This window comes from Phaenicophaeus curvirostris, chromosome 16, assembly GCF_032191515.1.
Source record: "Phaenicophaeus curvirostris isolate KB17595 chromosome 16, BPBGC_Pcur_1.0, whole genome shotgun sequence".
Lineage (NCBI taxonomy): Eukaryota > Metazoa > Chordata > Aves > Cuculiformes > Cuculidae > Phaenicophaeus > Phaenicophaeus curvirostris.
In genome coordinates this window covers 4,440,713-4,461,034 of record NC_091407.1, presented here as the reverse complement: position 1 = coordinate 4,461,034, position 20,322 = coordinate 4,440,713, and the positions used below count along the sequence as shown (strand labels likewise).

Here is a 20,322-nt window from a genome sequence, read left to right as displayed (position 1 = left end):
TAACTTCAGTCATTGTTTGAAATGTCCGTGTTTAAAAATCCTTTAAAATCCACTGACGTGCTAATTAATTCATAGGTGACATTTGAAAATAGGACAAAGCACCTTACTCTGTAGAGTTCTGGTGCTTAAGTCAATGAGCACAGAGGTAAAATTAGTTTGTTCGCTTCAGAGATGCACCAAGTGATGTTTTGATGATCTTGCACACTAATCTCTAAGAACTATAAATCTTCCTCTGAACAAGTCCAGTAGTACCCTTGCTAAGCATCAATCAGATTTAAAACCCAATTATTTTCCAGTACATTAAAAACTATTGTTTTCAATGCTGACATTTGGGTTTTTTTTAGTATAATTAATCTTCAAATGAGCAAAGCAACGAACGTGTGCCTTAAAATCTAGAAAGGTCCTAGTTTCTAGAGGTGGGATGGGCAGTGTACTAAGTGCTGATCATGCTCCCCATTCCATAAAGCCTTCCTTTCTAAAAACTGAGGCTTCTGTCATTTTCATAAGCAATTTTTATACTTTTTTGCAGAATGTGACTTTAAAAAAGCCACAGCATCTTGTTCTGGCAACCAGAATAGGCGTGATAAACATAAAGAGTTCTCGTGCAACTTGCATTTCAGTCTGAAGGCAGATGTGAATGTATGTGCGCGCGCACTGGTGGCTTTGAGAAAAGGCCCAATTCCATCTTTCCTGGGAAAGATTGTCTCAGACAATCCTTAAAAGGCAGAATGAAGCATTACACTTTGCTTCTGTGGAGTTTTTTTTGAGAGGCGCAATATAGTTACAGATTATTTCAGTTTTGATCAAGTACTGATGTAGGCAGTAGATTACATTTTTGAGAAAAAAAGTCACCACTGTGCTAGATTGTATTAAGATTTTTAAAAAGTTAATCGTGGAAGACATGCTAGAATGCAGTGACAATAGTACTATGTAGTTCTTCTAAGCAAGGTCATTTATCTTAACATTTGAATGAAAGAAATCGATATTTTCTGCATATCCACATCAATATGTTGTAATGATTTTTCCCTCCTGTTACAGCAGATTCATCATTTCAGTGGAATTGCCTCATATACACCAGTAAAGTAGCATCTCTGATAATCAGGTTACATCTAGAGTCTTCCTAACTTGATAAAATTTTCTTCTATTTTGTCATTCTTACATTTATAATACAAAGTAAAGCTCCTCAGTGCTCAGCTTTTAATAATCCCATTCATAATTAAATATAAATCTGACTAAAACATATTCTTCTACATTAAAGTCTTGTCATAAAAACATTTTGAATATACTCAGTAGAGCAATACAATATATATATATACACACACAAATATACTTTTTTTTTTTCCTGTTAGTAGCAAGCAGTTTGTTCACTATTTACACAACTTCACAGTTATATGTTTTATACAACTACTACTAAATCAGACTTCTGATTGCTCATTACTGTCAGGAATGACAGACGTTAAGGCAGCCTGACAAAAGCGATGCAGCGTTGACATTTTTGTTTTCTGTTCAATATACAGTCGCAGTTTGTCTCGGAAGGTTTCCCCTAGAAAACTGTAAATTAAGGGGTTCAAACAGCTATTGGAAAAAGCTGCTAGGTTCACAATGTGTCCTGTTAAAGGATAATCATGTCTGAAGGATGGGCTGCTTGAAGAGCCAGACTCGCTTTTCTTTTGAAGAAGTTGAACGCTAATGAAGACATTTTCAGGTAGCCAGCAGATAAAAAAAACCAAGACAACAACAACAATCATTCGAAGAGCCTTTTGTCGCCGCAGGCGAAGACTCCTATGCTTGTGTGCTTTTATAAGAACTCGAACAATTAATGAGTAACAAAGACCGATGATCACAAAGGGGATAATAAACCCCAAGGTTATTTCTAGCCACTGGATTTCTTTTACATCTGCAAAGCAAAAATAGACCTCTCCGGTGTGTTGTAAATGCACGGCTGTAAATGGAACTAGTGCTGCAGAAATAGACGCCATCCATATGAGCCCACAGCTTAATCTAGCATGTTGCATAGTGCGAAATATGTTGGACCTCATTACTTTGGCCAGTGCTATGTATCTGTCAAAGCTCATCCACGTCAGAAAGAAAATACTGCTATACATGTTGATCTGAAGGAACAGAGACATAAAGGTACAAATAATAGTGATATCGTAATATTTTTCGTCAAGATTAAAAACCTCAATGAGAGAATCGGCGACTAAAATGAGATCAGCGACTGCAAGATTTATGAAGTACAGATCTGGAATAGTCATTTTTTCACGAAAGCTTATGTTGACAACCAGTATCAGAATGTTTCCTACAAAACCAATAGGAAAAAGAAATATTGTGTAAAGACATGATAAGAAAAGACCAATAACATATTGTTGGTGTTCTGATTTATCAGCTAATCTAGAAGACAGGCTTTCATTACACAGATGTGATCCGTTTAGGTTAAAAGTTGTGCTGTTACATATAACAGGTGATATTGAGGCAGAATAAGTTTCCATGATTAAAATATCTGCAGAAAAATAATAATGCTCACAGCTTGGTGATAATGACAAAAAAATCCTCTTTTTGATTGTTGTTAACTAAGTTCACAGTAAGCATTTTGGTAGGAATGGAAGAAGACATACACTTTTGTATAGGGAATAAAAATTTCTTTAGAAATCAAATCAGACTTAACATTGACTGAGACATAGCAGTACAAATAGTGTATTTCTTATTTCCTTTTTTTTTTTTTTTTTTTTACAGGGCACTATATACATTGCAAATGAGAGAATTTGCAGTTCCTATATGCCTTAAGATCATGTAGTGATCTTTTTACCATTATGGTACTTGGACCTCTTTAAGAAAAGCTTTTCATTAACAGTGTTTCTTCATGCAGGTTGGAAGGCAGTAGATTCTTAGCTCCATTTGTTTTCTTTTATTAATCAATGAACATCCTTGGACCTGCAATTTGCAAATGGAAAATTATTAATCTCAGTCTGGCATTGTAGCATGTACCATACCCTTCTGCAAACTTAACATAAAGCTGCTGTTTCCTACAGGAAACATCATGTTTGTGTATATATATACAGAGGTTTAGTTAAAAGAATGTCAAATTATTCTAGATGATCGTATATTGTGAGGACAGATCTGTTAAAATCTTGTGTACCATTCAGGGATTCAGTGTTGGAAACGATAGAAATACAGAATATTAGGTGAGTGAGTTTAGTATACCAAAGCAAAACTTTACTTTTATGTATACATACATATATATTTCATCATCAGCTTGTAAGTGTCTGAGAAGGCAAGGGAGATGAAAAGCAGCTGATTATTTCTGCTCTCAGTGGAAAGGAAAAGGCAAATTTTAGAAATGAAGATAATACGAGCAGCATATTGATTGCCACCAATATTATTCTCATTTTGCTTTTCTTTGTGTTTAATTATCCTGCACTGACTTCTGGATAGGAATGGAAAGTATCAGTTATTGGATTTGTTTATTTATAAAAGTTGAATGCTATGGACTTGAAACATTGTTGGAACTTTATTTAAAAGAAACAAACAAAAGACACCCCAAACAAATAAACCAGCAAGAAAATGGTAACCCAGGGTATTTTGTGTTCAACTATACACATTGTGAATTGCTTTAATCTTTGCCTTGCTACCAAACCTTCATGTAAATTATGCTAAAAGATAATTAAAAATTAAATTGTTTACTAGTGAAATTATAGCATTTTTCTACATTTTAATGACTTAAATCCTGCTGATGTACAGTCTCAGGGAGAAAAAGGAGTAGACCACGAGTGGAGTAGGAGTGTTAGGGTATTTTCAGTCAGAAATACAGCTTGGAGTTTGCTTAAATGTATTCAAGTCATCAGAAGGAGCTAACAAATACTGAAATAAATAGATCTGCTCTAAAGCTTTTATTTCTTAATGCAATGGGTGTATTTACACAGTAGCTCTTGCAATGCTTTGAAGCATTTTCCTAATGTAAATCTTTATGCTAAAATATCCACTCGGAATTATATTTATTTGAAGAAGGTTTGGTGTTTGTTTCAAGCAGTTATGGAAGTCAGACATGAAGTGTTCTCTCTTATGTAACAACCTCTTATTTTCAAATACGGCAATAAAACTGTTTTAAATACAATAAAAGATAAGTTAACAGTCTAAGCAATTGCTTTTAAAAGGTCAGGCTGCGGTCAGATTTTAAATTGCATCTGAAAGGCCACCAAAAGCCAAGCAACTACAAGCATTACAGGTAACCATCTACTGTGAAACACTTTATTTTACCTTAATTCCATTTTTCCAGAGCTGATTTTCCTCCAGACAACAGAAGGCTGGTTCTTGCTCGGGCACACGCTTAATGGATGCATCAACTTCAGCTGCCGTGCCAGTAAAAACTTGTATTTAGGTGTGCAAAGCTGCTGGGAATGCCACCTGTTGACGATTCAGCTGTAAAAAAATCATATAAAAGTCCGTTCTGTTTTAAAACGTCTTAAATAAGGCATAGTTTACAACAGCAAAATGCTGCTCTTGCTGCATGTCCTTGGCAATAAAACAAGCTTTATAGATTCCCAGGGTTGTTCTAATTTGTGTGCAGTTGAAGTGCTGCTGAACAGCCTTATAAGGCTAGAATTAACCCTGTTTCTGCTGGTTTCTTTTTTACTGGAAGTAGTGGAGTATATTTTCTCTCATATTTGTCAGTGGTTTTTTCCTAATGTTCATTTTGCCCCCTTTTCAGCCCCTAGTATTTTTTTTAATTATATAAGCCATTCAAATCTACATCTCAGCTGATCAATAATCAAGAGATTTATTTGCAAATTGTAACTAAACATATTTTACATAGATATAAAGCAATAATTACTCTTATATGTGGTGGTTTTTTAATGCGTCTGGACAATCTAAGGAGAAATATTTGATTGAGAGAAATCTAGCAGCTGACAAGGGTCATTTGCTAAACTGATAATATAAATTTCAGTTTTCCTACCTTCAAGTTGATCCCATTTTGCCTGTTTGTATTTACATTCTCAGGTATACGGTGTCATCTTCACACTTCTTAGAACTGCTCAGCTCAATCACATGGATAAAATAAGCTTATTTTGCAGAGCTTGTGGAGTCTGTCACCAGTGTTGCAGGTGGAGTTTTGCATCTCATCTGTAGGGGGGGAAAAACTACTTGACATTTCCAGAAACACCACCTACTGGTCGCCAGAATTCTGAGAATGGAAAGAAAGTTAAACCCTTCTTTCTCATAAAAGAGAAATATTTTATTTGTGTAAGTAGCTTTTTATGATTATATTGATTGGATACCTCAGTATGAAGTGCCATTGATGGACGTGCTGAATATTGATGCAGCGTTCTGTTGCTACTGCAGTAAGATGAATTGGTTCTCAGCATTTAGGCTTTCAAGAAACCAATGTTACAGTTCTAGAAGTAGGGAGTAAACAATTAAGATGCCCCTATAAGGGACGTATTACAACTCTTAACAGGGTAAAATATTTCTAGCTTATGAAAGAGCTCATCTGTAGCAAAGCAAAGTTTCTTACACATGCAGTTTTGGGAGTAGAAGATGCATTGCATTGCACTGCCATTGAGGCATATAAATTATTTGCTGATTTTTTAAAAATTTTTTTTAATGTGCTGTGCATAAGAACACAGAATTTTAGCAGCGTCAGTAAAAATGTTTTTGAAGATGTTCTTACACGATGACTCTTCATGAATAGTTTTGGAAAAAAATTATTTAGCTTAAAAGAAAGTTTGTGCAAATTAGTGCTGGTAATGATTTTCTGAAGAGAAGGCTTCCACGGTGCGTGGAATGGGTTTATGGACTGCTATTCCACAGAGTTACGAGGACAGAGAGTGTCCTCAAGTGTTATGCTTTGAGAAGTGTACAAATGTGATTGCGTTATAGGATTGTAATAATTGTAATTTAGACAAATCTTGTGATACTGGCTTTGAAGGTCTTAATTTTTTGCTGTCCTAAGGAACAGGGTTATAAAGAGTCTTTGTTGTTGTTTGTTGATCATGAGGTAGTGCTGTATGAAACACTGTCCTCAGACCTTCCACTGATCTTGTAAGGGCAAGAAGGATTTTTTTACTTTCCTTTATGCATTGTGTTAGCTCCTGGGTGTCAGTTGTTTGTAATTATGGGGGGCTTGGGTTTAGTATCAGCTGGTCTGTCTCTTCTTGTTTTTCTAGCTATGAATATCAGCTGGTTTGCTATTAAAATGCATAATTCTGTTACGAGTGCCAATTTGCTTGTTTGAATTGATGATAAGAAATATGTCACTTCGCAATGCTTCCAGAATGGTTTGGAAATTATGTTTTGAAAGACCCCTGAAGTAGCTGTTTTTCCTGCTGTTAGGGCTATGAAGCATAAGAGGCCAAATCTAGTATTATTATATTGTATTTAGTGAGTTCTGTATTTCACTAAATATTTTATGAGATGGTCATGTGAATTCTCAGAATCCAGTTTCTTAAAACAGATGAAAACAGACAATATCTTCAGGCTCTTGTTTATGCAGTTGAATTATTTTTACTGCATAATCTCACTGTTCATTGCTTCCATATTCCATAAAATGCTTAAAACTAATTTTATCAGCAGCTGAGCATTGTACTTTTTCTCTTTTCCTGTCAATTGCTGATATTCCACAGGACTTTATAGGGAGTGCCTCACTGATCTAGTAGTAAGTATTACAGTCCTGCCTGTTGTACCCTATCTTGATTATTTCTAAGAACATGCATGAAAACAACTGGCATGATGGTGTTCATAAGTCAGTGCTCCATCATCCAGCATTCAAAGTTTTCTTATTATCTGTAGTAGTCAACCTCTAAAAACTTATTGAATCTATAGATTTCAATAAGCCTGTTTAACGTATAGAGTCTTTAAGGAACACTGGTGTAATTGTCTATGACATATTTTGGTGCACCAAGATGCTTGAAGTGGAGTGAGGCTTAAAGTGGGGTATAATAGAAGATATTGTATGTAATTTAGCAGACTTCAATGTATGTGCCCCATCTCGTGTTGCAAGTGGAAGGTGTGAGGATAGGAGAGAACGATGCAAGAGGTCTGGTGTGTCACAGCTCCCGAGCCACCGTGATATGGCAGCCTCTCCAGCAGGATGATAAGCAGGATATGCCCTCTAGGATGTAAGAGCTGTTGGATTCTCTTGGAAGTGTGGAAGTACTTTGGTATGAAGCTATTGGGTCCAGGAGAAATTAGATCAGGGCTAGATAAAGCTGAAAAAACATTGTGTGCTGTATTGCATGGAAAGGGAAAAAAGCATAAATTAAAATTGCATTGGAATGCTTATAGTGTAATCTAACCACATGCATAAGAAGTAAGATTTGTATAAGAATATCTATTGACATTATCTCCAGGGGAAATACAGATGCTGTTGTAATGTTTATGAAGTTTTGCACGTGGATTGAGCTCTTCCTCCAAATTCTCTCATCCTTTTGTTAGCATGGATGCTGATTGATCTTTTTCAGCCACTGAAGGACATCTGTCTGCACCCATTACCCTGTTCTCGAGCCTCCTCATGCTTCATCCTGGCCAGCCTCAGTAAGTTTCCCTTGCGTGCAAATAATCATGCTTAAGTTTGAGTTAGAATTAATTGTGTTCTGTCTGCAGAAAACTTGGATGGAGTATTTTGTGTTTAGGCTTTTCAGTTGCCAATAATTCTGAGAATGTATTTTGCTTACAAAAAAAAAAAAATTAAAAGTTCAGCCTTTTCTTTTGCAGGGACAACACCTGTACCCATTCAAAATACTCTGGTAAAAAAAAAAACTTTTGATTTTTCTTAGTGCATATTGCAAAACTTTTGGGGCATAATAGAAACATTTTACAAAATTGGACCACAAAACGTTATATAGTCCAAGATGATTCATCATAGAACTTGAGGCTGTGTTCAAATGTGATTTAAAAATAAAATTTACAAAGCCTCAGTCATTTTTTACTCCAGGAGTCGAGTCTGGCAGTTGGTTGGTGGACACTTGTACCATGAAGTGAAACGTGTTCTTTCGTTCCAGCCAATGGGTGAATCGATTTGTCGTGCCGTGTATTTGGTGTAAACATTATGTAAAGTACTTAGTTTGGCGGAACTGCTTGAGTTTTCATCCTACACAAAATCTTCTGCAACTACCTCAAAATCAAGATAAATGATGCTGGAGCCCTTTTAAGGTCTCTGAGTTTGGAATTAGTGTGTAACTAAGACCAGGTTTAGTAAACATGTAGGGGTGTAGCAGCTCGAGTTATAATTCAAGCATGCAAATCCAGTCTCTCTTTAGCTTGCATGTTGTTTTGCAGTGGAATCAGATAAAATTTAAGCCAGCTGAGTCCTTCGAGTTCTTTTGCAAAATATGTTATCAACTCAGAATTTCATGCTTAAATTTTAGCAGCCTGCTTGTTTCTCTTGTTTTACTGAATGAAGACCTTTTTCCAAAGCAGGCCAAAGTCTTAGAAAGATACAATTATTACCAGTATAGAAGCAAAAGGTTCTTCTTTGAGTTTTCCACTATAACCCTGTAGTTAATTTTGACAGCATGCCTATAAAAATATGAGCTCTGTTTCTTCTGGAACATACTGTTCAAAACTAGGTGAAGCCTGGAAGAATTAAGTGTTCAACAAAGCTGTTGCTGGGGGGTTGGGGAGGGGAATCTCTGAGCAGGGGAGGTTTTATTTTGTTCTTAAAAATACACTTCAAATTATTAATAGTTTCAAAATTATTACTTTTAATCTTAGCCAAAGCTATTCTCTTCTCCCTCATCTCACACTCATAGAATGCCCTTTGGGCACCGTTTCTGTTCCTCCCCCTACTGTATATAGGGATGTTTGTCTTCATATTCTGTCTGGATGCAAGTAGATTTTTCTCTTGGACTGCATGTTCATTGTCCTGAATTTTAATCTAAGGTCTGAGTAACTTTATCAAGAATGATTTAACAATTTCTGTGTTGCTATAAGTTATATTCATAACTACTTGAATTCTTGTTCTGCATTTTTTTCAAGTTCTCTCCTGTTTAACGCTGTCTTCTATTCATTTACAAAGTCTTTTCATTGTACATAACAATTTCCTTATGATAATACAACCAGCCATTCAGAAAATACTGGGTTTTTTTCCCCATAACAGCAGCCATGGACAAGGAAGAGACCTGACTATGTTCACTCGCATCTCAGATGGCATCCAGAAGCTACACCCAGGAGTATTCAGACTTACACACAGTAGTATGGTTCTGCTTTAGCCGTGTAGCTTTCCGAGAGTATCATGAAGCATAATTCCACCCACGTTGAACCACTAGGCTCCTTACACGGGCATTGTTGTGTTCACTCACCATTAAGACCAGTTTTCAGGCCTCAGCTAACATTAACTAGAGTCAACATTTACCGACTAGGTTTTTCTTTTAGGCACCATTAACAGTAACTCAGGACTCAGAAACAACACAATATTTATTCTTTCATTGTCAAATATAAAATATATGGAAGCTGGGAATGAAGTAGAATCCTTCATGCTTAATTCCTATAGTAGAAAATAATCTACTACATCTATGGCACAGCTGAAACTGTGATATTCTGTCTGAATTGGGATAAACAGCTTGCATCTTCTGACATACTCATTTCAGTCAGTCTGTCAGCTTTTTCATTGGCGAACAGCTCTTACTACTCATCTCTTCAAGCTTTTTTCTGCAGGCTGATCTTCAGTCCATGTTGTTTAATCTGCCTGTTCTCAGGTGCAAAACAAAACCCCGGATGCCAGCTGAGAAACCCTTTCACAAGTATAAAATTAGCTCTTGTATTCAAAGAGATGATTCTTATCTACGTAATTCCTATCTAACCAGGTTCTATAATGGTCTGTTTAAATGTGATGTTCTTTAATTATCCATCTGTTCATGCTGGCAGCAGAACAAAACTGAACAGAAAAACAGGGTGACATAATACAACAGACATCTTACCAGTTGATTTTTACATCTTGCAGAAATGTTGGTCCTTAAGGTCATTTTAATGAGACTACCTTGCTTTATGCGTGATACAGTCAAGGTCTGTGCATTTCAGGACTTGGATGTCTAAGGCTAGGTCCATGCGTCTAGCTAATAGATCTGTACACTGCGTTATTACTGGACAAATGCCCTTTATTCTTCCATTTAGGCACTTAGCTATTGTTCTGCAGAAAATTTTTCTATTGATTGATCACAGCCCACTTTTCTCTGACTTAAGCTGAGAGGGGCCAGCTTCTTGTGCAAATCTAGACCCCACCAGGAAGACCTTCCAAAGCATTTATGGCCTCAAGCTCCGCCAGGGGAGGTTCAGGCTGGACATTAGAAAAAAATTCTTTACAGAAAGGGTCATTGGGCACTGGAACAGGCTGCCCAGGGAGGTGGTTGAGTCACCTTCTCTGGAGGTGTTTAAGGCACGGGTGGACGAGGCACTGAGGGATATGGTTTAGTGTTTGATGGGAACGGTTGGACTCGATGATCCGGTGGGTCTCTTCCAACCTGGTTATTCTATGATTCATACAGCTGCAAACAAATCTATCATTCTCCTAGCATCCAGCTGTCATGCAAAGGCACATATTTAAGCATCAAAGGGGCTTTCCTCAACGCTTCGTGTCACTTGAGCCTTCATCGCACATTGGTATTTTTATAACTTTGCAATCTAAGTCTGTGTCTTTGTGCAAGACCTAGTATGGTTTTGTGCCTTCTCTGTTTCTGCTCTCTCCACCCCTGTGAGAGGAAATGCTGAAACAGAAGCCAAATATATCAGGTGGCTCCTGGCCTAATTCAATTACAGCAACAAAGTGCTCAAAGCAAGCTTCTAAAACTTTGCACCTGCATCTCAGCCTGCGTTGGCTACTGATTCTGCAAGGCTACATCTGAACTCCTATAACACAGCTGTTCTGTTCTCTGATTCAGATTTTTTTTCCCATTTTTGCACCGTATACCTATGAATTCTTGTCTAAATATGTAATGCTCCTATCCTGTCTCCAGCAGAGCCGTGATTTCAGTTTGGAACCAAGAGTCTGCTTTTGCCTGTCTTTTTAATAACACGCCTCAGTTGTAGTGTTCTGGGCTGGCCTTTCTAATTTTTTTTTTTTTTCCCAGTTAGTATATTATTGAATGGGACTCCTCCAAGGCACACGACTTCATACTTCTGAATGAACTCCTCGAGAACGGCTTAAATCAATAATTGCTGTAAGTCTTAATGCAAAGTTGAAGCCAAGTGTACATTAACAAAAAGCTTCCGCTCTTGTACAAAGTTTTAATTAGCCATTCCGTTGATCTTTCCAGTTCAGTGCCTCACAATGGATCTGAGGCTTTCCTCTATGGATCAGCATTTTGATTATTAATTTGATTTTTTTTTTTTTGGCACAAAAACTCTCAGAGAAACCTTAAGAGTTCCAACAAAAGTATAAGAACAAAATGGAAAAAGGGAAAAAATACTGTTTGTGTGTGTGTGTATATATATAATATAAAGAAGTGTTACCGTAGCCTTACAATATCATGTACTGTTTCAGGATTACAATGGATTCTTAAGCCATACTTCACTGCTGCTGCTACTGGAATTTACCGATGTTAGAAAAATAAGTAGCTTGTAGGGTAAGAAGTGAAAAGAGGGAAGCACACCTGAGAAAACACTTTGGCTGTAGTTTTCTATCTTTGTTCAAAGTTGCTTTCTGCAGGCATTGATATTATTACAAAAGCACACTTCTATGGCAACGATACTTTAGTTTCTGCTTGGCTTTGAAGTAACGCTTGCAGAAAACAGGTGATTTAAATATGTGTGTGTATATATAAAAATATCTGAAAAAAAACATCGAACAACTGTCGACCCTACATGTTTTCTCATAGATCATTGCAAATACTAGAACTAAATATCTTATTTTCTTCCAGTAATGCTAACTGTAACATAGCCCAGGCTTAGGTTTTAAAGAAGGAACAATTACCCTTTTTTGAAGAAGTGAAAAACCAAGCCAAAACCCACAAACAAATTAAAAAGTAAAGTGGATGAACAGTTCTTCATAACAGCAAGTTCTACTGAGACCCACTTTCACGGGTCGTAGTTGTTACTGGTATTTCAAGGTGATTGCTGGCAGCGTTTTGCCGTCGGCAGTTCTGTATGACTTTAAGTATTTCATCCTTGCATGGCTTATGAAAACAAAGTATAAATACCAAACTAGCACAGCTCTCGCAGAACAACACGATTTCTGCAATATTCATCACAAGCTCATTCTTTGTAGTTCCAATGCTCTTCTGTAATTTGAATGTTGTCCTGAAGAGAATCATAACATTATAAAATAGATGGCATATAAATGTTGTTATGCTGATAATATATGCAGCAGGGTAAGTACGAATGTGCTGTTGTAAGGCTGGTGCTTCCGCAGGTGCTGCTTTAGCGAAGAGAAAAATAAAACAGACTATCTGAAGAAATGATGGGATTCCAAATCCAAAGGTGAATTTAACGATCTCGTATTCAGGCCATGCAAACAATGGATCTAACTGGCAGTCTGTTTCCAAGTGATAGTTCCCTGTGCCAACCAGCACTGCCTCAGTCAGTGACAAACAGAAGGAATATGTAAGTACAAATCCAGCACACAAGGCGGGTCTTTGGATTGCTTTGCCGAGAGCAGTCCTTGGTGGAAATCGCTTGAGTAACAGTATGAGAAGCATCAAAATCAAAACATACTGAGAATTGAAATAGCCAAAATTGAAAAAAAATGACAGTACGTTACACGCAAGGTGCGTTGCTTTTAAATAGTCGGGTCTAGGAATAACAGTGAATGATAAAAAAATCATTATAATATTGCTGATGGTGAAGTGCAGCAGTAGTAGGTCTAAGTTTTCCATGACTTTGTACTGCAAATAATTCTTTATGAAAATTATCAAGATACATATGCCAGCTATTAATCCTGTTGGTACAAAAAAGGCAATGTAGCAGTGCATGACTCTTGATATGATGTTCTGAGAAGCTATGAAGGCTTCAATTTCTTCTGGAGAGGTGAAAGCCAAGTTCTTGCTTGGGTAGCTGATCCACGTCATGTTGTGAGACGTCATTCTCCCTTCCAGACTGTGCTTTTCTTCTGTTCAGTGGTGTTTGGAACTGAAATGGAACAGGAAGGGTGAAACAGGTTTTAAATATAGTTTGTGATGTCTCTAATTTGTGTGTTAAATACTATGTGCGGTCAGGAGTATGAACCATTTGTTCAGAATAAATGTAGTAATTTTTTTGGTGCGTTTTATGTTCCTATGCTAATTTCAAGCTAACTTGTGTATTTTTAGCCAGAGAAATCTGCCTTTTTTATTTTTTTCATCTGGTTGTGGCTCTCCCCACCCTCTTTTCCTTGGTTCAGCCAGGACTTTACTGCAGCTCAGCTTTGCAGCCAGGATTCAGTCACTTGTGTTGCTGTAGAATAAGTGGGAGAATTGGCCATTTGGCTGGGTGAGGAAGGAGTTGGCTCTGGGATTAGATGGAGCTGTTTTTCCTCACCGTCTTGCCGAAAAAGGATAAGGCTGCATGCGGGGCAGCTCCAGTGTGTGGGTTGCAGCTACAGCCACAAAATAACTTCACTGTACTTGTCACGAGGGTCAGAATTTTGTATAATTTGAACCCAGCTGACAGTGGCAGGGCTCACACCGCATACTGAGGAAAATGCAGAGATAATCACACTGAAGCAAGAGGCACATTCCTTCCTTTGTTTTAGTTCTTGTTCTGTTACGAAAGGAGACCTTTCATAACTGCAGTCTGTTCTTAGGAGCCCGTATTAAAATGAATGTGAATGTTTACGATCTGTTATGAACAAACTTTTCATACTAAAACATCTTTATGCATTAATAATGCTGTCACTTTAATTTTTTAGATGTTTGACGTTTTATGCAACAGCAACAAAATAAAACTTTTCTGAATGCTTGAATTTGAGAAAATGGTTACGGGTGCATTATAACCATATTGACAAAGTCTTAGCAAGGAACTTTTTTTACAGCCAAGTTATAAATTCCTGAAAACAGGGTATTTTGAGTAATACAGTTAGGCTGTTAGCTTTAATGGCTCTGTGATATGTTTGTGTAATAACTCTGCTACCACAGAAATAAATGCTTGGAGGATCCTTCTTTAAGCCAGAAGGCTTTGTAGGAGAAGATAATATGTACTCATGAAAAACCAAGTGTAATAGGTACAGATATGGATATATAAATTCTACAGACCACCTAAAAGCGTAATTAACTTAATTTCTGAAAGAAAAATTCTGTGTGTCTTCTACTGATTGATGCAGAAAACAATACGCTTTTTTTTTTTTAGTTACAAAGGATAAATATTTCTAAATGTAAGATAATAAACTCACTATTCCAAATGAATTTTGAATGTCTGATTAAGCATGGTCCTTAGTACTGGAAAAAATTAAACATACAGGCATTTTTACAGTGTAGAGTGTTTTCTGAAGGAAAAAAACAATCCTTTATTCACAAGGATTTCACTTTTATATTAGTTTGGTGTTTTTACTTTGTTCCACAGTATGCAAAGCTGGTCTGCAGAGGCAATGTATCTAGACAGTTCCTCAGGCAAAGCCAAGACAGTGGAGTTCTCCTTATGGAAGTTTTTGTACCCTGTATTAGTAACAAGAGTGATGTAGTTATTCGTATATAATAAATTTTCTGTAAAGGAATTCTAGTGGTGTTAGGTCTTAAAGTGAAAGCAACTTTAAATCAGGACAAGTTCCTAAAGACGCGTTAATGTTTTAAAGCAGTGTTCATTTTGGATAAGTCAGTATGTTAATACTGTTTGACAGTTAATTTAGGGTTGTTACCTCTGATGCTACTCCATATATCCAATATTTCTAATCACTCCTCAAACTTGGAATTTTAATACTGTTTTTAATTGGAAAAGTTGACTTCTTAAAGTGGTTTTGGTTAAGTATGTATATAATCTTATATAATACATTCCAGCCTCTGAGCTGGAGTACACCAAGTAGGGAAGTATTGATGGACAGAACTGGTGGCAGTCTCTGAAGCAGGTTAAGGGTCAGTATAACTCAGAAGCTTAAAAATAGATTGTTAAATATGACCAATCTTAAAAATGGAGTAAAAGTCTTTTCAAAGATGGTAGGTGGTGTTGTCATGTTAATTGAGGAAATGCATGTTAAATTCTTGCAGTAGAGCTTTTGTTTCTGTTCAGCTGATTTCTAATTTGAAACACTAAGAAGAACTCAAGTTTGTACTAAAGTACGAAAAAATTTCTGGGTGTACTATTTTAAAGGGAATTTCCAGAAAATCAGTTTAGGATTACCCAATGGAATTTTAGCAAACCAACAACCTGTTGGCAGCTTTGCTATGGTTAGTCATTGTGAGCATGATGCTTGAATCCAATGAAGTGTCCATCACAGAAGGATGAAATATCTGCTAGCAGTTTGGAGCTTATGCGGAAATATTTTTGCTTTGGCAAATAGGATTAAAGTTGATGCTATAGACATTCCTGTTGCCCCTACACCCCTTATTCCTACAAGTTTTCATTCTGCTTTTAGAAAAAAAAACACACGCCATAATAATGTCACACTGGTTTTGGTGGGGTTTTTTTTTTGGTTCTGTTTTCTCCCTAAGTATTTGAGAGAAAGCAAATGGCAATTTTGAGTTCAGATTGTGGTAGGAAAGGCTTCTGTGCAGGTGGCTGCAAACAAATATGCCTGATGCTTCATGCAAGCTGACAAGCGTACGTTCTTTTTAACATGGTTGCGCCTCGATATGTATTTCTGACTAACGACATTATCCCACAATCTAATTTTTTTTTCAATATTTTGTCTCTTCATAACTATTTCAGTGAAATTGGAAGACATACAACACTGTAAGATGTATTGCTCATCACCTCATGGAGATGCTGCATTAGGGTTTTCTAGCTGAGATTATAAATTGGACCCCATCAGCAAAGTCTGACTCCTTTGCAGCTGATGGATTGAGTATGGTCCCAGATGGCATAGCCTCCCTATGCATTTGTTTACATCAGAATGGATAGTTTTAGAGAGTCTTATGACTGTAAGGTGCTCATCTATCACATAAAGCAGCTCCTGGTAACAGTAAGCCTTTGCGCTTTTAAAACATTCCCAAAGTGTTAAGTTCATTTCTTGCACTAAAGTAAATGTATGCTTAGAATAATAATGGGATGAAGGAGCTCACAACTTCTGCTGTAGTAAGATGAACGTATTTGCAAGAACTTACACTTTTGATAATACTAATTTAATTTAAAATAAAAAGTTATATTCCATGGGGGCAGCAGAGCACCAGAGGGTAGTTTTTCTCACATCTTTTATTTCAGAATCTCCATGCAGTTGACACCTTTTTTTTTTCCAAATGCTTGAGTTTCCATCATAAAAAAAAAAAAAAAAAAGAATTTATTATGTCATTTTCCTCTGCTGTGAGAAAAATTCAGTGTTCTCTGAGTTCTTGTTTGATTCTTGGATTGATTGCAGGGACATAAATTTTATTTCAAAAATGTGTGTAATCTTTATGCTCTGCTTGGTGAGGGGCTGAGTCGTACTATTTCAGTGGAATCTCTTAGCTCAGAGTGCAAACACCTTGAGACCCAAATTAATTATATATGCTATGATGTAAACTGACTTTGTTATTTCTATTTACTCACTGGTAGCCAAGAGTAACATATAGTGTGTAAGAGCTCTTGTATTTGAAGAAGCCAGGCCTATTCCTGTTTCTTCCAAGATCAATTCATGAGGTAAACTTGCAATATACTACTTGCATTATTTCTCCCTGCATTGCCATACTCCAGTATCTTCACAAGATAATTAAGGTTGTAAAAGACGGTTGTAAAAGACCTCCTAGATCATCAAGTCCAACCATCAGCCCAACATCACCATGTCTACTAAACAGTTTTGTTCCTTCTTTACGTCTGCTCCCTCTCGCCTTGTTTTAATCGATCGTCACTCGCATGTGTTGTGTCAGCTGTTAAGGCAAATACGTTGTGATTTTTACTTTCTGAAGCACAGCAGGTACGTTATCCTTCACTTCCAACAGATGGAGCTGAGCAAATGAGCACAGTGTTCAGAAGGCAGTTTAAAAATAGCAAGTTGCCAAAAGAATACTTTCAGTATCAAGAGGACCTAACCTCCAAGATTTCATTGTTTTTCATCCCCCATCCCCACTTGGATGGCTGACTTGCAAACGCAGAGCTTGGTTTCACGGAAACTTCTGTTTATTTAAAGTCTAGAAAGAGGAACACCTAAAATGGGGAGTTTCTCCACGGCAGCCAGAACTCTGCCTCTATAAAAGGTCTGACAGGGCAGTCTTTCTGCATTCTGTCACCAGCTTTTAGAAGGAAAATATTCCTTCATCCAGTCGTAAAGCAATGCACATAATAGTCCTTGTGAAACTCAGCTCTTGGTGGGCACGTCCTGCATCGACCCGTGAAACCGCTGCATATAATTTGGGGCTGGTAGGGTGGTGTTAGTGTGTACAAGAATCTGTTCTTCCTGCTTTTACTAAGTCTGCCAAGTTGAAATATGGGGACAGGTTACAGCGTATGAAAGACTGAAATGTAAAACACCCTATTAATTTTTCTTGTAATATCAAAATTCCTACAGTTGGGCAAGTATTTCGGGTTGTAAGGATTTAAGAAATCCTACCCTTAACTTCTGAAAATTCATCGGTTTCTTAGAAACCAGAAGCTTTTATTTTCAGTTTTCCACGATATAAATGAATCAGCACTCTCTGAACATAGTCCCCACGCAGCATTGCTGACGTGTTTCCTGTCCTATACAATTGCTGCAGGGTGGTCAGGATTATCCAACAATGTCCCCCTTTAAGAGACTGCTCTTGGGCAACGATTGGAGTCTTTTGTCCAGACCACTGAACGGTATTTCATCATCTAGCTATCATCAGTTCCATGGCAGTTAAGTACTTACTGGAAAACAGTCTTCACATTAACTCTATTTAATGCTCAGCTTTATAAATTTCAGCTTTCTACGGATGTTTCCCAGATACAGGATTTTACTTTGCATAGCTTAAATCTTGTTAAAGAAAGGAAAACTAAAAACATTAAATTATAACCTTGGCTTCACAGTTTGAGCCTCTTCTGATGAATCAAACGTATATCCAAAGTAATATAAAGCACTTACCTTTTAAGAAAATCCTCCACAGATACAAGTGGCTGAAACTTTTGCTGTGAATAGTCAGATGAAATTAATTATAGTTTGGAGAATATAGTCCTTTCTATTTATGTAAAAAGCAGGGTGTATATATTACAGTAACTTCTTTAGCTGCCGTACATCACGATGAAAAATCTAGACGCTTGCTCACGAAAAAAAACCCCACAGTTCTGTGGAGGAAACAGGAACTTGGCTTAAGTCATTCAAACCGTACACGCTGCATGTTTAGCAAACCTATGGTTTTATCATGTGATTTTAAAGTTCAAATTATCCTCTGCAGCGAGATATTTTAGAAATGAAAAGCAGTGTTTGTCCCAGCCATTTCTGAGTATGTGAGGCCATCCAGTGGAGTATTTTTCTGTTCATGAAATCATCCTACATGTGTTGGACAGCTTTTGCAATGTCTTCTTTTTATTTTTTTTTGTGGTGTGCCTTTTAAGTGCTGGATGTCTAGAAAAGGAAAAGCCTGCTGAATAAATACCAAGCAAGGCCTCTTGCTTAACAAGACAAAACAAGACACAGAAGTAGTGCCTCTCAAAATTATTAAGATCTCATCTTAAAAAAAGGATGTATTTCTACTTTTCTGCAGGTCCCAGCTCTTGGAACACTCCCACTGTTGTGCACATACAGTAGATTATTTTTTCAGATGCTCTGCAATGGCCATGAGGTGTTAAAAGACAGGATTTTGAGTCTGCTGTATGTTTTTGCTGATGCTTAGCATCAGTCTTCTTAGTGGCTATGTTTCATAGTGCTCTTAAAGCCTCAGATAGAAATGAGCAGGAAAGGGTTGGCTCACGATTTTTTTAGTGCGTGCCCCCATGCTGTCTTGAATGCATTGATATTGTCATGTTTTCTCATACCAGCACATGGGAAAGAACATTGTAATCTTTTAACAATCCACAGTAGCTTTCATAGGTTGAGAAGGTAATTTGTGACCAGTGTTTGATCAGCGCTCTCTGTTTTCATGGTATCTTGTTGTGTTTTAACAACCTTTATCGAAAAACACGTGCGAAGAGCCAAAACGCTTCAAAGAAATGAAATGAAACAGATGTGTGTGAGTCAAAATTTCAAATAAAATTCCAAAATCTGAGTTGTAGGTTACCTGGAGAAAATATTTCAGCACTAGGTCTATGTTTTCATCCAAAGGTTTGTACTACTGCTCCAAATACTTCTTTGAAACTAGAGGTACGTGTGTGCAGGGTTTTGGCATGCTGCTGTAGCCCAGCGATGTTACAGTTTTGGATTAAGGTTCATGTTTTTTGTGAAGTAGCTGTGCTCTAAAAGAGCTCTTCAGGAGTGCAGTGGCTCTGTGAAATGTGGTTTCCAATGAGCTTGCACATGTTATTTAGGCTGCTGTAATTACCATACTGACTTTGATTTTGATCAACCTTGCATAGGACTTTGTTGGATGGAGTAGATTGTTTCCCTTTCATTCACAGTAATTCTTCTGAATTGTTATGTAAAGGCTTGGATAAAGCTGCCGGTGTACTGGGTGTTGTGTATATAGCCTTTCCTTTTGAGGTTAACCCAAATCTAGGTTAATTTTGTTGGTATAAGTTTATCATAGTTAAGAATGGTAAAGAAAATATACGAATTGTCATTGTGTGCAAGTTAGGTGATTCTATTTAGCTGTTTCTTTTCCATGAAAGATACAAATTAGAAGTGTCACATCATTCTTTCTAGGATTTAGGGTGGTGCAGTGATGACAATAAACTATGTAAGCATAGTCAAATGATTGTGTTTGCAATTCCCAGAAAAGTTTGGAAAGTACTTGGTCCTCAACTAGAAGATACTAACTTGAGTTTTGAGCTTCCAGAGTGGATGACGTGTGCACACGAAGCAACGTCACATAGCTGTGGCATCAGTTTGTTGTTGTATTTTCCACTGAAATGGTCAAAATAGGCACGTGATTGATAACCTGGATCTGCTGGGGGGGAGGGAGAAAAATTATTTCTTGGCTGAGGGCCACCAGCACACACCTGGGGTTTGTATATTTTTTTTTTGAAGTTGCCTTGGGTGGATGTACACAAGGATATCTGGCTGTGCCCTTTGTGGTTATTAGTGAAATAAAGGCAACTCAATAGCTGCGCCAAAAGTCTAAGGCATATTCAAACCACTCTTTAGAAAGATTTAAATTATTCTGAGTTAATTAGCAATCGGTGAGCAGGGAGTAACCCGAGTGAAGATAAGTCCTAACACAGCAGTGTGAGGACTACATTTCCTGTTAT

The 20,322-nt window shown here is 37.1% G+C and overlaps 2 protein-coding genes and 1 long non-coding RNA gene across 7 annotated transcripts in view; 1 reads left to right on the top strand and 2 right to left on the bottom strand.

The window, feature by feature from the left end:
- The window catches only part of C16H7orf50 (chromosome 16 C7orf50 homolog), a 118,918-nt gene that overhangs the window by 14,680 nt on the left and 83,916 nt on the right, over positions 1 to 20,322 (top strand). Inside the window, exon 1 of one of the 5 annotated variants that reach the window (XM_069870480.1) lies at positions 11,126 to 11,147. The exons of the other annotated variants lie outside the window; for them this stretch is intronic. The gene's annotated coding sequence lies outside the window, so the exon portion shown is untranslated. Of the gene's footprint in view, positions 1 to 11,125; positions 11,148 to 20,322 lie in introns of those variants that run through there. 5 annotated transcript variants of the gene reach the window in all.
- GPER1 (G protein-coupled estrogen receptor 1) lies at positions 338 to 2,489 on the bottom strand. The gene has a single exon (XM_069869902.1). The coding sequence runs from the start codon at positions 2,487 to 2,489 to the stop codon at positions 1,416 to 1,418; it is 1,074 nt and encodes a 357-aa protein (XP_069726003.1). The 3' UTR covers positions 338 to 1,415.
- On the bottom strand, positions 2,500 to 5,101 carry LOC138727469 (uncharacterized). The gene is made up of 3 exons (XR_011338560.1): positions 4,952 to 5,101; positions 4,255 to 4,401; positions 2,500 to 2,931 (listed from the first exon to the last, which is right to left on the bottom strand). It is a non-coding gene; the product is annotated as an uncharacterized lncRNA (long non-coding RNA).